We start from the raw sequence: 18,583 nt of genomic DNA on the forward strand, positions 1-18,583 counted from the left end.
GCATGATTCTAAGCATTAGTTTGCTAGCAGGTGGAATTAAGCTTATATTATGACAGTGGGCACACTCTGTTAAGTCTCCTCTCTTTGGTGTTGGTCTGTAGACAAACCTCTTCCAATTTCTTGGCCCTTTTGTTGGTCTCCAGATTTGCTGGTAAAGTTTGGTTAGTACTGAATCTTCCTTGTTTGCTTGCCATATTCCTTTAGATATTCCATCAATTCCGTAGGCCTCTGACTTGGTTATGACCAGAGCACTAATCTAATTTCTAGTAATAGAGGTTCTTGTAAATGAGGAATATTTTCTGAAGTAACTTGGATGTTGACATCTCTCCTATACAAAATTTCAGTGTACTCCTTCCATCTTTGTTTGATCTTCTTTGAATTACTATCTTTCCATTAGCATCCTTTAGCACAGTGTTCCTCAACCTTGGGAACTTTAAGAGATGTGGTCTTCAACCCCCAGAATTCCCCAGCCAGCATGGGGAGTTGAAGTCTACACCTCTTAAAGTTCCCAAGGTTGAGGAACACTGCTTTAGCATACCAATTTGACTTTGGAACCTCCTTCTGAGTTCAGAGATTTGTTAAGACTTTCCTTGTTTTTCCATATCTCTTTATTTCTTCAACATCTGTTCTTCACAGGCATTATTGTAATGCTGTTTCTTATCTCTTCTAACAAATCTCTGAAATTCTTGGTTAAGTTCTTTCTTGAGATCTTTGTCTTTCTTGGCTTTGGCTTGTCTTCTCTTGGCAATTTCTACAGTTCGTTCTGACATCCAGTTACCTTTCCTCTGTTTCTTCATTTTCGTTTCTCTCTTTTCATAGTCATCCTTAACAACATCTTTAAGTTTATTCCACTGTTCCTCTAGTTTCCTATCAGTGAGTTTCAGAACTTAAAAGTGATTCCTGAGGTTGGTCTTGAAAATGGAGCCAAAACTGGTTGGCTTTGTTCTTCCCTTTTCCCCCTTTTGACTTTGATCTTGTACATGAACAATTTGTGGTTTGTTCCACAATCAGTTTCTGGCAACATCTTTGCTATTGTAAGTGAGCTCTTCCATCTCCTTGTACCAATAATCTAGTTCATTTGATTTCTGTGACTCCATCTGGTGATGTCCATGTATGTAGGCATCATTTTGGTTGTTTGAAGACTATGTTAGCAATGAAGAAATCATTGGATTGGTGGAAAGTGGTAAGTCATTTTCCTACTTCATTTCTATTTCCTAGGCCATGCATTCCAACTTCATTTTCCTCCTATTTCCAACTTTGGCATTCCAGTCTCCAGTTATAAGCATCACATCTTACTTGCATGTTCTGTTGATTTCTGACTGAACTTGGCCATCAAACTAGTCAGACTTCTCTTCTTCTGCATCAGTAGGTGGAGCATACGTTTGGATAATCATCATATTAAAGGGTTTTCTGCAAAGTCTTATTAATATTATTCAGACACTTACTACATTGCACCCAAGTGCTGTCTTTGCTATTTCCTTCCTATGAAAGCAAATACATTCCATCTTTCTTTTTTCACGTCCTGAGTAGTAAAACATGTGATCTGACTGAAAATGTCCAAGTCCAGTCCGTTTTGCTGATGCCTGAGATGTCAATATGTAATTGATTCATTTCATCTTTCACTGTGTTGAGCTTCCCATGTCTGTGCTTTGTACGTTACTTGTTCCCACTGTAATTTTGTGTTTGCAGCTTTGGATTTTCTTTTCCTGCATCAGTAACTTCTTGTCCCAAGGACTTTAAAGTAGCCATGTCATAAACACCATTAGTACTCCAAAATATCCTCAGCTCTTCTTCAGTACTATGTTGAGTGCCATCTGACTCGAGGGACCCATCATATAACACTTGTCTATCCATACTGTTTTCTTGGTAGAGCACAGGAGCTGTTGACTGTTTATTTATACTTTGGTCACCTCATGCGAAGAGAGGACTCCTTGGAAAAGACCCTGATGCTGGGAAAGGTGGAAGGCAAAAGGAGAAGAGGACGGCAGAGGATGAGATGGTTAGATAGCATCACTGAAGCAATGAGCATGAAACTGAGCAAACTCAGGGAGGCAGTGAAGGACAGGAAGGCCTGGCGCAATGTGGTTCATGGGGTCACGAAGAGTTGGACACGACTTAACGACTGAACAACAACAACAAAACTTGTATGCCGCCCACCTCCTCCAACGGGGGACTCTGGGCGGCTCACAATAACAAAAAAGGAAAAAACACCAATCCCTCCAACAATGGCTAAAATCCATAAATAATTAAAATAGAAACATACCTTAAAAATGTCCTAAAACCCCCCTGTAATTTTTAGCCCTAAAACCTTCGAGATGCTGGGGGGGGGAACCAACCCCATTACCCCACCAGCCATCTCCACAGATGTGAGCCCCTATCCGGCCCCCAGGCCTTCTGGCAGATCCAGGATTTAACCCCTTTTCTGAAGGCCATGAGGGAGGGGGCACACCAGACCTCGGGAGGCAAGATGTTCCATATGTTGCCTTCTCCTGCACGGTATAAAACAAGCTTTTATAGTTGTCACCAAAGCGATCATCCACCTCCAGCATCTTCCAATATTGCTGCTGCTGCTGTTGCTGCTGCCCAATATAAGTGCCTGCTCGCTTTAGCTGGTCCCCTGGGATGACCTCCACACCTTGAGTTATCCTGCTGGGAATATATACTCTTGGGGTACACTGTTGGCTTTCTTCGCTCATCCTTCCCAGGAACAACCTCCCCCCTTCCCCATTCCCCCAGCATAATGAGGTAGCCTAGCAGGACTTGAGGAGGAAGTATAGTGATAGAATGCCTGTGAATATAGAAATGTCCTCCTTGGATTGGCTAGATCCAGGTGAAACCCAGTTCTTTTATAAGATGATAGGTTGGACTTCAGATATGAAAGTTTAGGAACCATTATTCTAGCTGGCTGGAGTTAGAACCCTTCTGTTTGTAAGGAGTCGGGAAGAAAGAAGTGCCTTCCCACAATAGTATGTTGGCTCCCGCCTGGTTATGCCCTATGGCAACAATAATCCCACCAATATATATTTACTCCAAAACCACTCATATGTTTGCCTCACCATTTGACCAACTACACCTCTGCCCTTCCTTGATTTCTGCAACTGGAGTTGAATTGACTAATGAATACTCAAGAGGGCTTGTCCTCACGATCTCGCTACCCTTCCAAGATGCTGTGATTGGGGAGATAGATGGTAATCTGATTACAAAAGTCACTGATTTGAGGACAGGCCTCCCTGCTCTTCCACCCATATGTTTAAAGTAAGTGACAAATGTTATTGTGGTTCTTTTTTTGCACAACTGCCATGGCATCACCTTTGCAGTATGAATTAGTAGATCAGAACCAGAGCTTTGAGGAGAGTTCTGATTTGTGACAGCGTGTCAGGCCTAGCCCAAGGAACTCCAAGAGACAGTGCAAATTCAGTCCAGTTATGTTTATTAGCTACAACCTCTAGCAAGATTCTTCCCAGACTGAAACCCCAGCTCCCAAAGTCAGCCAGCCACAACAGCGTGAATTCCTCAGGGAGGTGCCAGTCTCATCCTTTTGTTCCTCTCACTCTCTTCTGGGGAGCTAAGAAAATGTTTATCTCTCTGAGCCTGGCCTTCATAATTCCATTCCATCACATAGAGTGAGTTAAAGCTGTCTTTTCTTAACCAACAATCTGCTTGAGTGACCCCAAACGTGTCAGGCATAAGCCTTCATCTGAATCTAATAGCTGTGCAAAATATTCAAGGTGGATATCCAGTATGTTGTGCTGGAATTGCAGTTCTCAAAATAATCACAACTTTGTGACCTTTGGAAGATCGAACCATGTCATCTATCATCTTTTCATTTTGTCAAAATGGGTTGATTCATTTAACTGTCCATCATCTGATATTGTAAACAAGATACCCTTTTGAGATCTTCTTGGCAGCTTCCTGAGACCCAACCAAAAAAGGTCATAATTAAAACTCTACCAGTATCTTCTTCTTTTTCTCATTTCTGCCAGTCTGCACAGGTTTAGTTGCTTATGACAACTGGTATTTCGTCTGCAAATTTTCCCCCTTTGTTTTCCCCAGGATTAGTGTTGGATAAGGGCCAAATAACCAGTTGATATACATTTGCACCAATGGAATTTTTTCACCTAAATGTCTTAATAGTTGTCCTTATTGTGGTTGGGAAATGAAGCATTAAATATCCCCTTCTTGCATACTGCATTGCCAGAAAGAATTGCCCCCAGCACTGGTCATTCATTAGAAAAAAGGAACACTTGAATATTGCACATTAATTCTAAGGTGTAGTTTGGTCTCAAGGAACCGAATTAAACCATTGTTCCCAGAAACAGCTCATGTCTTTTCATGAATCAGATTTCATAAACTCCTGAAGGATAAAGGTATTTATAAATTCCTGAAGAACAAAAGTTCGCCTTTGTCCAGCATATTTTATTGTAAGGATGCCTTTTTTATTTCCTGCAACTCAAACCTTTTTGTACTTTTTCTAACTGCCTTTGTACATATTTCTTCTCGATCTCCTTTGAAGTGTCAGGAATTGTGAGATCGTATCCCTTCTTAATCTCAGAGCCATATAAGTCCACTTCCTTGCTACCCCCGTTCTCTGGATGTAATGAAACAAGGGGGGACCAAGGTGTGGTGATGAGAAGGTCCTTTTTCTATTTCGTAGCTTCGGTTTCCACTTCAGTCCCATCTGCGAACTTGCATCACAGTTCAAAGGAACAAGATTCCCACCAAGATAATTTCATGAGGTCATTCATGGAACAAAATGTCTGCCTATTAAAAACATCATAACATTTATTTAGGCTGCAAAACTCCCCAGTTCACGGAAGGGACACCATCTCTTTTTTACTTGAAGAAAATACTTTGGAGAAGAACGTGGCAGGCCGTGGTTTCATATTCAAGAAGTGCCAAATATGGAGCCTGTTTTAAGAGAGACCTTTTACTGGCCTTATCTTAAATTGTGTTTTTTCAGCCATGTCGTCATTGTCAGGAGCATCCACAGGGAAGTCAAGATGGCATCTGTGCAATTAAAGTTGCACCCCACCCCTTTTTCCACACGCAGGGGCTTTGATCACACAGACACAGATGCCATCTTGACTCTTTTGTGTTCCCCGATGGACACCCTTGGTTGTTGTGGAAACATGGAGGAGATCTAAGGCTGTCTTGAGCTCTCCACAGCTTGTTGTTGACATTGAAATCAGCACACCAGGGTTCTTTGCACGATGCTATCTCCCCACAAGAACTGGCCACCTTATGACCTCAAAGACGCATAGTGACCATGCCATGTGCTGGTGAGTTGATAACATCAGCAGTGACCCTTGACAGTTTTTGAATGGCTGTGCTGTGTGAGTGAGGTGGAAACCTTATCACCAGTTTAGACATAACACACCATAAAACATAATGTTTTGAAATTGCTTCAGATGATATCATGAGTCTTTTTTCCACCACAACCATCACAGAAACATGAGATCACTTTCTTCCCCTGCTTTCCAGTAAACACTCAAGAATGAAGGCAACAGCCCTGTTTTTCCCCGGGATAATCTCTACAAAAGGTGTGGGGAGTGGGGTCACAATGAGAAACCCATCTCAACAGCTGCTAACTTTTAAGCTGACAGCAGCTGCTAACGGGATTTCATGTTTTAAAATTTAGGTTAAGGTACGCAATAAAGGGAGCACCAGTTTGGTGTAGTGGTGAAGGCTAGAAACTGGGAGACTGTGAGTTCTAGTCCCGCTTTAGACACAAAGCCAGCTGGATGATCTTGGACCAGTCCCAGGAAGGATGCAATAGCAAACCACTTCTGAAAAACCTTGCCAAGAAAACTGCAGGGACTAGTCCAGGCGGCCGCCAGGAGTCAATGCACACACATACACCCACACACAAATGCAGTAAAGAGGGGAGGGGGGAAATGGAATAATCAACTTGAAAGCAACACAGACTCCATTCAAAAATATGTTTTGGTGTTGAAAACTGTGCTGGTTTTTGGATTATTTCGCTTATTGTTTAGCAGAAAATGGATAAACTGACCAAGATCATGGAATGCATGATTTGAATTTTATTTGGCCTACCTTTTCTGGGTCAGGAGAGCTACTTACAGGTAAGCAATGGAGTGTCCACCCTCAGACGTTTACCACGACCGTTTTGGTTTTTACAACCTTTGGTACAACTAAGAGAGAGATTTCTTTTGGTCCTACTTCTCCGTGGTGTCTCCGATGAATAAATAGAACCAACACAATGCAATCTAGAGTTCTGGTCCAACCTGCCCTCTTTGTCCTCCTTCACAATTTTCCATTCCAATCTTCTCCCCACTTTCCTGTTTTTCTCCACTGAGGTCAGTCTGCTTTTCCTTCATCACGTCCACCCATCACACATAAAAACCAAGTATCATCGTTATCTCATTTGCTTTCCAAAACATGGAGATTCTGGGCTCCTTCTTGCAAACTAAGTTAAAGGGCTGGTCTCTGTCTTGAACCGGCAGAAAGGTTTTCCAGTGTAAATGCTACTCCCTCCCTTCTCTGGAACAGCTTCCCCCCCAGGATTACAGCTACCCCAACCCTCATGGGATTTAGACAGGCCATGAAGACCTGGCTGATCCAGGAAGCCTTTGGGGAGTGAAGTGGAGAAGTTCCCCCCTGCAGTCTGGCATTGTTTGTATGGAGAGAGTGCTTCCATAGTACAAGAGGATTCGTGAATGTATCATGTATCTCTGCTATTTACTCATTGTATCTTTGTTACTGGTACGAAGGATAAGACACTTAGATGATGATGATCACGTGCTATCAAGTCGTTGTTGCAACCACATAGATAGATTTTCTCCATGATGATCTGTCCCTAACTTAGTCCTTCAGCTCTTCCAACAGTGCATTCATAAGCTACTTAGGGGCACTTGCAACTGAAGCAGCTTATGAATTTGAATAACAAATAAACCATAAAATAAAATGGTGCTTATCCCCATCAATAAGGATGTAAACAACCGTGGTGCCTTCCACAAACAGCCATGAAACTGCAGTTGCCTGAGGCTGTTCCTGGGAGCACTGGCAGGTCTGTGTAACAGTTGTGGTGTTCATGTGTGTGTCTTCAGCGGTAATAAAATGAATAAAAACAGTAAAAGTGCACAGCCACATTGGCAGAAGCAGCAGAAAACTTATAATGCATTTGCTAGAGAAGAAGTAGTAGCATTCAGCAATCAGAACCAGGCTTTCTTTCTAGGTTTAAGTCAGACTTCTGTTTAGTATAGGACTAGCACTTTTTTCAAAAGAGCTCTAAAGCCATATTTAAGAAATAGGTCTAGTGCTCTTTCAAAATAGCACTCAACCTAGATTTAGAAGAAACTTGCATCAGATCTGACAAGTGCTAAGGAAAGTGTCAGTCAGACATTATGCTGGCAGATATCTCTGTGGAAGCCAGATGTCCAACCTCTTTGCAGGCCAAGCTGAAGTGTCTCTGAAGGACTATGCCCAATGACTGGAGGCTGAGGGTATTTCCACTGCAGCCTACAAGTGGCCAATAAGGGATGGCCACATCCCAACCCACAACCACATCAGCAATCAAACGGCTGGTGAAGCATGCCAGACTGTTTCGACAGCAAAAATTGCATTGGGATAAGAGGGAAAACACCAGTTTAAAACTGGAACAGCTAAGGAGGATTTTAAGTTGCATCAGGGATGAGCTGGGGATGTGACAAAAGCAATGTCATGAAGACATGGCAGAAACAAGAGGTTGCTGGGGTATGTTCAGAGGCAAGTGAGGAAGAGCCCTCTGTACGTTCCTCTAATGCTCTGGCAGATGACATCACTGATGCTCCTCTGAAAAAAGCTCCAGAGTTACACACCCTCTTACTGAGAATGGGTTTAAATGAATGATCAGTTTTCATCATCCTTTGCCAGGGAAAAGTAATCAGCCATCAGGGTATCACATGAGAAGAAGTATCTGTGGTTTTCCTTACCAGTTCTGCTCAGATGATAAGAATGGCTGGAGGAGCTGATGTGGTGAACGGCTTAATGTCAACAGGATTAAGAAGTCCAAGGCTTAAATCCCTACTCAACCATGAGATTCACAGGGTGTCCTTGAATTACTCACCATTTCTCAGGCTAATCTAGTTGATTGAGTTGTGAGCATCAAAATATTGACTGGACGAGGAAAACCATGGATGCTCCCCCAGCCAGTTTAACTTGCTATTGGTGTTCCCAAAGTATGTGGCTGAAGAGCACCGAGGTTATGGGACTGTACGTAAGATCTTGACGCGGCTCTTGATAGAGGATCTTGGCTGGCCAGCCTGCATAGAGAAGAACTGGTATCCAAAATAAAATAAAATGCTAGGGTGGTTTGAATAGCCTATTCCTGGAGATACTCTCCCTGGTGTCATGCACCGAACAGCATTTCACTTCAGAAATAGTCTTGTGTCTTACAATGTGGAAGGCATTTCCATTTTCCTAAGATTTCCCCCCTCCTTTCATATGACTAATTCCAAAAACACTTGGTTAAAAGTCAGGCCAGGAGTAGCCTTGGAGCATGCGTCCAAGGCCTATAGTTTGGGGCATAGCCTATCTTCTTTGCTTCTGATGATGACACAGTCTTGAGGGTGATTATGGGGGTTAATCTGTAATGTTAGTTGATTACTGCATTCCATAACTCTGCATATGAGTGGTTTTGCCATTGGGGTGTGATATTGAAGGTGAAAACACATTCAAATCAACCAAGAACACAGAGCTTCATGTGTGAAGAAGGATATTGTGTAGAGGTGTTCTACAACTAAATGGCAGGGGTGTGGGATGGGGAGGTGTTAGGTGCTTAGTTTTAAAGAATATAGATACAACAAGTATGGAGACTGGGTGGAATGGAAAGAATCAGAATTGTCTCCATCTTGCATTTGAGCTTCACCCTGATCAAGCACAGGCCTATTGGGGACATGTTATGATTCCTCAGACCAAAACATTCACAGTGATGTTGAGATAGACAATGAAAACAAGGAAACATCCCAAAGACAACATTTTGTGGTGAGCAATTACTTCCATTTCCCGTGCATGTTTTGTTCTGCACATTTTTCAAACACTCTACATGACTGTGCTCCAGAATAATTGAGAAGATCTTGGGTTTCATCTAAGTAGCGCCCAGGATCTTAATGTGACATTTGAATGTTGTTGAACAAATTAAAATAAATGTCCACACTGGTTAAATGGAAGTTGCAAGGAAAAGTAAAATCTGTCCAAAAAAATTAGGGTTATTCAAATAACCACAATAACAATGAATGAATGAATGAATGAATGAATGAATGAATGAATGAATGAATGAATGAATGAATGAGACCAACCCATTTCTGATTTGGTTACAGCGCTGGGGGCAGAAGTGGCTTTGTTCATATGTGTTGATGATCTCTGGAAGGACCAAAATGGCAGGAGAGCATCCATCCTGATGTCTCAGCTGCCTTTGATAGCACTGACCATAGTATCCTTCTTAACTGACTTGGGGTCTGGGAATAGGAAGCACAATGTTCTGGTGGGTCTTCTCCTTTCTCTGAGATTGGTTCCAGTTCGTGTTGCAGGGAGGTCCAGCCCTAAACGCCCAATATGTGGGGTTCCAGAGTTCTACTCTCTCCTTGTTCCTGTTTAGTATCTACAGTACATAAGGATGCTAAGCGAGGTCATCTGACAGCATAGGGTTTAGTATCCTCATAATGATGATGTTCAATTATTATATCTCCATGTGAGGCTGGCCATGTAATACCATCAAGGTGCTTTTTCCGTTTCTGGAGGCTGTAAGGGACTCAGTGGGGAGGAAAGGTTCGGGCTCAAACCCGGCCAGAGAAAGTGGTTATGGGTTTTGGGACCTCCCGGCGCTGGGGACTTGTGATCTTTGTTTCTAAACAAGGTAGCCCCAAACAAACTGGTGTGCAGTTTGGGGGTCCTTCTAGACCCACAGCTCCTGCTTGAAGGGCAGGTGGCAGCAGTGGCTAGAAAAGCTTTTGCCCAGCTCTATCTGGTGCACCAGTTGTGTGCATTCTTAGATTTGGAGGCCCTGCACTGTCACCCATGCATTGGTAACCATCTGTTTGGATTCTTACAATGCACTCTACGTGGGGCTGCCCTTGAAGACCACTTGGAAGCTGCAACTGGTCCAGAATGCAGCAGCGTGGGTAGTTATGGGTACACCTCAGTTCACCCCCATAAATCCTCTATTCTGCAAGCTTCACTGGCTCCCAGTAGACTTCCAGGTACAATTCAAATGCTGGTTACTCCCTTTAAAGCCCTTGATGGGATAAAGGTGGGTTATTTGCGGGACCACCTATTTCCAATTTCTTCTGCTCATCCCACAAGGTCAGGCAGGTTGGACATGCTCTGGATCTCTTATTAAATCATGCAATCTGATGGGACTCAGAGAGCATACCTTCTCAGCCACAGCACCTGCCCTCAGGAACACCACATCACCCAAGATTTGGATGGTCCAGACCTTGCCAGCCTTTTGTAAGGCGCTGAAGACCTGGCTCTTCCTCCAGGCAGTGGGCCTGGTGTTAGGTGAGCTTACTCTGTTGGGTTTTGCTCTGTATGTGAAATGTCATTTTAATTGCCTTTTAAATGATTACTTTAGTTACTTTATTCATTGTTTACCAGCCAGAATCTCATGTCAATCAGACAGCCATAGAAATGCCTTAAATCAGTGTGGTTGGCTGGGGAATTCTGAGAGTTGAAGTCCACACATCTTCAAGATGCCAAGGTTGAGAAACACTGCCTTAAATAATGAGACGCTCCTCTAGCATGGATATTGACTGGTAGAAAGTATTCCACTAAATTCAGACAGCTAGTAGCGTAGTTAACAAACCATTTCAAGGAAGCCATTAAGGGAAATGGAAGCCTTATCTGGCCAGGGGATCATGTTCAAAGACACAGTTCATCAGCCATTTTGGTCTTGCATCAGCCATTTCTGCATGGGAGCTTTTGAGGAAAACGAAGGCTGGAGGCAGGTTATCTTTGTGAATTACTCACAACTCCTGGGCCTAGTTGCTGATAACAATTGTGAATGGGCCTACCCTTATCCTAGGCAATACTGTACACACAGATAGCAAACTAGCAGGCAGAAGTCCTGGAGGTGTTAATCGGGCTCAAGCGAGACTTCAAAAGGTGAAAAACACTTTGGGCAGATCCCCCTATTGTATATTGTGGCCATTGTTGTTGTTCAGTCGTTAAGTCGTGTCCGACTCTTCGTGACCCCATGAACCATATTGCGCCAGGCCTTCCTGTCCTTCACTGCCTCCCTGAGTTTGCTGTTTCATGCTCATTGCTTCGGTGATGCTATCTAACCATCTCATCCTCTGCCGTCCTCTTCTCCTTTTGCCTTCCATCTTTCCCAGCATCAGGGTCTTCTCCAAAGAGTCCTCTCTTCACATTAGGTGGCCAACGTATCTGAGCTTGAGCTTCATTATCAAATATTGTGGCCAAGACCCCCCTACTTTTCACAGATATCTCTACATGCAGACATAATGGGGAGTGCACTGGCAATAAACTCCCTGAAGCACATATATGTCATGGATTCATATATGAAAAACACTAAACAGAAAGAACCAAACCCAATGAGAGCATAACGTCTTCCTCAACCTCTTCTCCCACCCCAGCTGAGCTCCAAATAAGATAAAGCTGTGCATATGTTGGCATGGGATTATACTGAAATGTAAGGCTTAGAATGTATAAATTGGTAGGTGGTATCAAGGCTTGCTAATTGCTCTATTGTGCATTATTTCCTTATTTTACTTCCTGGGAGTATTCACAATTCTTTTTGTTAAGTACTCACAAAAAAGAAGTAAATTTATGTCTGCTATCTACTGAACTTTGTCTCAGGAAGCCAGGATGAGCTTTCAAGCAGAATGGCCATGGAGTGGCTTTCTGGTGTCCTGAGGTTTTTCCGGCAGTTGTGGCTGGCACCTTCAGAGGCAGGGTGAGCTACTTTGTAGTAAATTTATCATCAGCTCACAGGCAACTGAACTAGAGCTGATTGGGCTCTTGTATTTGTACCTGCCAAGCTGATCTCTGATTGGTTCATGTCATGGGAATCTAAGACAGCTGGTTCCTGATGGGTTCCTCATCTAGGTAGACTTCCAATTGGTCTATTTTGAAGAAATTTCAAGAGAACGGCTTCATCACTGCTTGACTGATGCTGGCGTTAACTCTCTGATGTATTGAAGCAAGCAGAAACTAAAATCCATCAGGTTCCACAGGAAACTTCTATCCTGAAGCATCTTATCTACTGTGTGACTTATCCACGTAACCTGGTCCTCAGTAATCGCTCCAAAGTGAGAGTGAGAAGAGGGGTATTGTTAGACCTTAACTTGACAGTCTAAGAATAAAATCAACACAAGCCAGTCAGAGTGATCGTTGGATGCTTTGATGACCAAGAAATTAAAGGAATATGAAAGGTAGGTAAAGCAATTGCAGAAAAGCTGAATGAATTATTTGCATTTTTCTTCGTAGCAGAAGATGTGGGCCAGATAGGGAGGCCCGGAATAGATATTTTCATGGATGGAGTGTGAGGAGCTGAAACATATATTTTTCACTAGAGATTACAAAATGATATTGGTTGGGTAAAATGAAAAGTAACAGTCAAAGATCTCAAACACAAAAATGTTCATCTTCTGATAAAACGACATAATAAGAGTTGTTGCTGCAACAGAGCGCTGGGAAGAAGCTAGTGTAAATCTGTTTTTAAAAAGTTTCCAGCATGGTGAGATCCAAGAAGTTACAGCCTCGTTAGCTTAATATCTGTTCTGGCCAAATTTGTGGAAAGGATTACTAAAGAAAACAATATACTATATGCATAAAAGGTCAGGTTTAAAAAAGAAAGAAAGAAATCAACATATCTTTGAAAATTTATGAACCACCTGCATGAATCTTTAGAGATTATCAAATAAATAAAGTTTACTAAAGTTTATTAAATTAAAAAATATATTTGATGACCCTCATCAAAGATTTGTGAACAATCTTATCAGTCTTGAAATAATAACAAAGGGCAGGGGAAGTTCATGGGAAAAGGAGCTAAAACTTACTGGGAGTTACTCAAAAAAATGAGATATTAAAAGTGCAATTGCAAATAGTTCTGGTAGGGCAAAAAAAAAAAAAGGACGACAAGAGAAAAAAGCAAGCGGATACACCACAGGCTTAGTGAGGGCCTGATAAGAGAAAAGGATAGAAAGAAGAAATAAAAAAGGGATGGTTTGGCAAGGAAGAGTAGATAACACTAAGCAGGAACTGCTGAGTCTGTGTCAGGAAAACATAAGATCAAGAATGAACTGGGGTAGATGAAGGAAGCAAAGAATAAACGAAAGAAAGAAAAGAAAAAGAAGACTCTTTTTTTAAAAAAAAGAATCATTACAATAAGTGCTCAGTGAAGAAGGGAAATGGTAATAAAGAAAAGGCAAAAGGACTCAATTTTAATTTGGTTCGGTTTTCTCCAACAACATTTGTCCTGTGGGGAGATTGTGAAAGCAGAAAGAAGAGGTAGGGTTGAAGTTGAATGAATAAAGAGAGAGTCAGAGAATCCCCAGTTTGAATTAATGAATCTCCAGGTAAATTATATTCTAAGGAACTAACTGTCATAGCAAATTCAGAAGTACACAACACTGAGGAGAAAGAACCATGTTTATTGCAGTGAAGGTTGGACACCCGTTTTACAGGAAAGAGAGACCCTGAACAATGGAAAAGCAAAGATTTTTATAGAAGCTGAGCGCTACAAGGCAGGAAATCCCAGGATCTGATTTGCTGGCCAGTTTGGGGGAAGCTAGCAGGTCCTTGTCTGTGTACCTGGGGTTAGTTGTACTGTTAGGCAAAATGGGCCTTTCAGGAGGGCAGCAGAGCTGAAGAAGTCCATTGTTAAAGGAGATGGAATGTTGAGGCCCTCAGGCTGGCTGAGGATGGAAGGTTGGCGGTCCTCTAGGTTGTAAGTCCTTTGTAAGGGATGCCCTTGGGCCGATCTGTGAGCAGGTGAGGAGGCTTCTATTCTTTAAATGGAGTTGCAGAGGGTTTTGTCTGGGGCAGGGAGGGTCAATTTGGGTCTGACAGGATTAGGCAAAGAGAGCTATTTCAAAATAATTATGTTAAGGCATGGAATGAAATTAAGAAGGACATATTAAGGCGGGAGAAATTAAATTTGTCACTGTCGGGGAGAATCTCTGTGATAAAAATGAATGTTTTGCCTAGAATGATGTTTTTGTTACAGACGATATCTGTTTTGACAACTGATGCACCATTCAAACAATGGCAAAAAGATATATCTAAATTTGTATGGCAAGGGAAAAAAACCACAAGTTAAATATAAAGTGTTACAAGATGCAAAAGAAAGAGGACTGGGTTTACTGGATTTGAAATTGTATTTTGTAGCTTGTTATTTGGTCTGGATGAAAGAATGGATGTTGCTGAGAAACAAGAGACTTTTAGAGTTAGAAGATCATGACTTGAGGTTTGGATGGCATGGATACTTATGGTATGATAAAGTTAAAATTAATGTGGATTTTAAAAATCATTTTATTAGGCATGCCATAATGAGAATATGGAATAAATCCAGGTTGTGCCCAAAAACACTTCTGTGGATCTCAGCTCAAGAAACATTCCACAAAAGAGAAATAGCAGGACAAGACAAATGGTTGACGTGCTAGTAATTATTGGAAAACCATCAAGGGAAATATAAGATTAAATCAAGAGAGCAACTAATAGCAGAAGGATATAGTTGTCAATGGTTTTCCTATTTACAGTTTTCAGAAAGATTCAAAATGGACAAAAAGATTTATGATATGGAGCAAAGTAAGATAAAATTTGAAGTACAATTATGCACTGATGAACATATGATTGCTAAAATGTATGAACTTTTGTTGACATTTGAAAGAGAGGAAGAACAGGTTAAAGAATGTATGATAAAGTGGGCTAAGAATTTTGGTTATAACACACAGATGAATCAATGGGAAAATATGTGGTTAAAAGGGTTGAAATTTACACTATGTTATGATCTTAAAGATAATGTTTATAAAATGATGTATCATTGGCACGTGAAGCCAAAAAAATTATCTAGAATCTATAAAGGCACTTTAGCTGTATGTTGGAAATGTGAACATGAAGGGACATTTTATAAGGCTTGGTGGACATGTAAAAAAGCTAAAGAAAATTGGGTTCAAATACATACATTGATACTGAGGATTTTAAAGATTAATATTGAATTGAAGCCAGAGCTTTTCATTTTAGGATTGATGGATACACAGAAAAGAGTCATGGAAGATTATTTCAATATATGATTATTGCGGTGAGATTATTATATGCATAGAGATGGAAAGATATCTTGGTTTCAGCAAAGCATTTGAGAACTGTATGATATTTGGATTAGCAGGCTAATTAGATGTGGGCTGAATGGCATGAAGATTAAGGGTGTATGTGCTGTCTTGAAAATTGTACTCAAAAGTGCTCATCTGTGGTTCCTCATCAACTTGGAGAGAGGTATCGAGCCGGGGGGATGCTACAGTAATTGGTTTGGGTCTTCTACTCTTCAGTATTTCTGCATGAAATAAAGGAAATACCAGATTTGCAGAGGATATAATGTTGGGTGGGGTAACTAGAACTCCAATAATGATCCAGTCTGGAGGTTGTGAGGACAGAAGGCAAAACAAACTCCGATTAAACCTAGCAAGACTGTTCTTCCAAAGATATCTGGGCTGCCAAAAACATTGGTTCCAGTGATGGAACTAGATGGACTTACCATTCCCTGGATGAACCAAGAGTGCTCCAGGATTCATAGCCCTTACTAGCACAGCTGATGTCAGTCATAGCCAGGAGTGCCTTTGGCCAGCTGTGGCCCTATCTGGGCCAGAAAGCCCTGGTGGTGGTAACCCACACTCATTGCCATATGGGTCCATTATTGCAGCACACTCTATGTGGGGCAGCCTTTGAAGATGACTTGGAACCTACAACTGATACAGAATGCGTTGGTCCCTGTGCTGGTTACCAGACCCCATTCATATCGTTAGTTCTAAATGTCGAAAATAAATGTAACTCAGGGTTAAACTGCTGGGTTCTTGGTGTTCTCTGAGCTTGGCTTAATGGTGACTGAATTGTGTCTCTTTCTTCTTTTATATGTAGTTTTTGTATGTGTGAGGGGGGTTACTTTGTGAATATAGAATGCAGGACGCGGGCAGGGGAGTGGTGGTTTAATTTCTCAAAGTTCTTAAAGGTTTATGACAGCTCCAAGGCCAGACCACACGCCCTCTTCCCATACACTGCTTGCATAAATCCCAGCCAGGCAAAGGTTGTAACGTCAAACTTTTATTGATTTGTTCACAGAACATACAGAGTTCAGCCAGTTCATCTGGAATAGTGTTGACATGTAAAGTGCAATTAACAAAAGTGATTTACTAGTTTTGGAAATGCTGGTGTGGCTGCCTCACCACTTGCAAACTTACATAGGAAGCAAACACTTACAATGAAGGAACATTCTGGCTAATACACGAAGCAGGGGAAAAAAAATCAGTCAGACTTTTTAAAATAAAGAATAAAAAGAATCATCTTTACTATAACTTTAATTGTGCTTGTTATCAAGAAGCTAAGATACATCTTATCCATCAGCTTCAATGACAACATTCTCTTTTGACCTGTTAGTTTTTCTTTTTTTTTTTCCCGTCCCATAATTTTTTCCCCACCAAGCGTATTGCAACACCACAACATTATCTGCAGAATTTCAGCAAATCATAGCTTTATCTTCATTAAAACATTGCCCCTTCTCCAAAGTATAAATCATAAAACAGTTCTTGATTTCAAAAGCAGACCTTCTTCCTATCAGAGACTTATGGCCCGCAAACTGTAGCATAATTCTGCCTTGAGAGAGAGAGATAAACATTACAAGGGCTCTTTTGAAAGTTGACACACAGCACACGAGCAGCATTTCCCGTACTATCTCCCAGGTTCACACATAAATAAAAGTCAGTTAAAATTACACATAGATATTATTATTATTATTATTATTAATAAATATTAAATATCACCCTTCTCCTCCTTCTATTGCAGTAACAGGAATGTCTCCTTCCTGTTTCATAATGCATGTCAGTTCGGTTCAAGTTTCTATGACGTCAGCCTTGCTTAGCAAGCTCCGAGCTGGAACGCCCTGGCTGTGTCCAAGCACCGTGCCCCTATTTGCACCTTCACTCCTGCTTTACAAAGACATTTCCAAAGCCAGGGTCTTGCCCTGACAATGGCAGTCCCTCCCTGTGACTTTCCAGACTAGGCTTTTGGTCTATTTCTCCCTCTGGTGGGAGGGGTCACTCTTCAGAAAGCAGCTGGATTCTGCTGTAAAAAGTGGGTAATGTCCAGCACAGACTCAGATGACCGGTCCTCTTCCCAGTGCCAGTCAGACGTGTTGGCCACCATCACAATTTCCAACAAGGATGTCGATACAACGGGTTGCTCTGCGGCTACGAGCTGTTCCAAAAGGGCAGGTTGGCCCTGAGATTCCCAGCCTTGCAGAGAGCAGCCAGATGTTCTGTCCTCAAGTGTGGCTCCAGCAAGGAGATCTTCTTCTGCATTATAGACTTGGAAGAAGACAATGGCCAGGAAGATGAAGAGGAGATGTTTAGCATAGCTGCGTTCCTCAGTGGGGTAGTAACGCTTGACCTGGAAAGAGAGAACGAAGAAAGGGGGTTAGGGGCACAGCACCCTAACATCCACTGCAGTTTCTGAAATGCCTCTGCAATGAATTAATGTTCTTTCCCTTGCCCTGTACTGGCCAAACCCTCCACTTCCATGATTCTTATTCTAAAACACAAAATGCACCGTGCACATGCTGGCTGGGGAATTCTGGGAGTGGAAGTCCACACAGCTGGCTTGTGTTTTTGTTGTGTTGCCGTGTTTTTCAAAGTTGCCAAGTTTGAAAAACACTGCATTAGAAGGACCTACTGCTGCTGTTCCCCGCTCAGTCCCTGCTTGTATTAATCAGGGACAAGGGTTATAGTCCTACATACTACGAAGGACACAAGGTGGAAGACAACTTATGGGCACCCCTAAGCCTCATGCATTCACCGGGAAATAAAGTCTATCGCAGAGTTTCTCAACTTTGGCAACTTGAAGATGAGTGGACTTCAACTCCCAGAATTCCCCAGCCAGCATAGCTGGCTGGGGAATTCTGAGAGTTGAAGTCCACTCATCTTCAAGTTGCTAAGGTTGAGAAACGCTGCTCTACTGAATTCAATGGGGCTCATATGGGAGCAACATACATGAATTTGCAGTGTTAGACCCAGAATGCTTTGCTCGCTGCTCCTCTCCCTCCAGGTGGACCCAGGACTTCTCGGCCTGCCCCAGTCCCCCCCCCCCCCCCCGCCACTCCACCCGATTCTCCGCCTGGGCTAGAAACTTACCACTCGAGGATAAAGTACTTTCCGGGAGCGTTTCTTGAGCCTGCTGCTCTTGGAGAAGTTCCTGTGGGCAGGAAGCTTCTCGTCCTCCGGGAGAGGATCAAAAGTGAAGTATTGGGGCTCGGTAGGTGCGCCCCGGCGGGAGATCTGGGGCATGCTGAGCGGTGGCAGTGTCGGCTTGCAGGCGTAGCACATGGTCCTCCGGCCAATCGAGAGGAGAACGCACAGCAGCT

The 18,583-nt window shown here is 42.3% G+C and overlaps 1 protein-coding gene across 1 annotated transcript; it reads right to left on the reverse strand.

The window, feature by feature from the left end:
* Positions 1-16,262: 16,262 nt before the first annotated feature.
* IER3 (immediate early response 3) lies at positions 16,263-18,583 on the reverse strand. The gene is made up of 2 exons (XM_007436326.4): positions 18,354-18,583; positions 16,263-17,613 (listed from the first exon to the last, which is right to left on the reverse strand). Exons 1-2 carry the CDS (start codon positions 18,543-18,545, stop codon positions 17,269-17,271), a joined length of 537 nt encoding a protein of 178 aa, XP_007436388.1. The 5' UTR covers positions 18,546-18,583; the 3' UTR covers positions 16,263-17,268.

This window comes from Python bivittatus, unplaced genomic scaffold, assembly GCF_059951505.1.
Source record: "Python bivittatus isolate LINGU-HERP-01145 unplaced genomic scaffold, Pbiv_v1 ctg000080_np1212, whole genome shotgun sequence".
NCBI lineage: Eukaryota > Metazoa > Chordata > Lepidosauria > Squamata > Pythonidae > Python > Python bivittatus.

Bases quoted from the DNA above. Each gene is read 5' to 3' on its own strand.
- IER3 (XM_007436326.4), bottom strand. From the start codon at position 18,545: ATGTGCTACGCCTGCAAGCCGACACTGCCACCGCTCAGCATGCCCCAG. The intron at 17,614-18,353 runs GTAAGTTTCTAG...CTCTCTTTCCAG, and splicing joins AAGTACTTTATCCTCGAGTG to GTCAAGCGTTACTACCCCAC.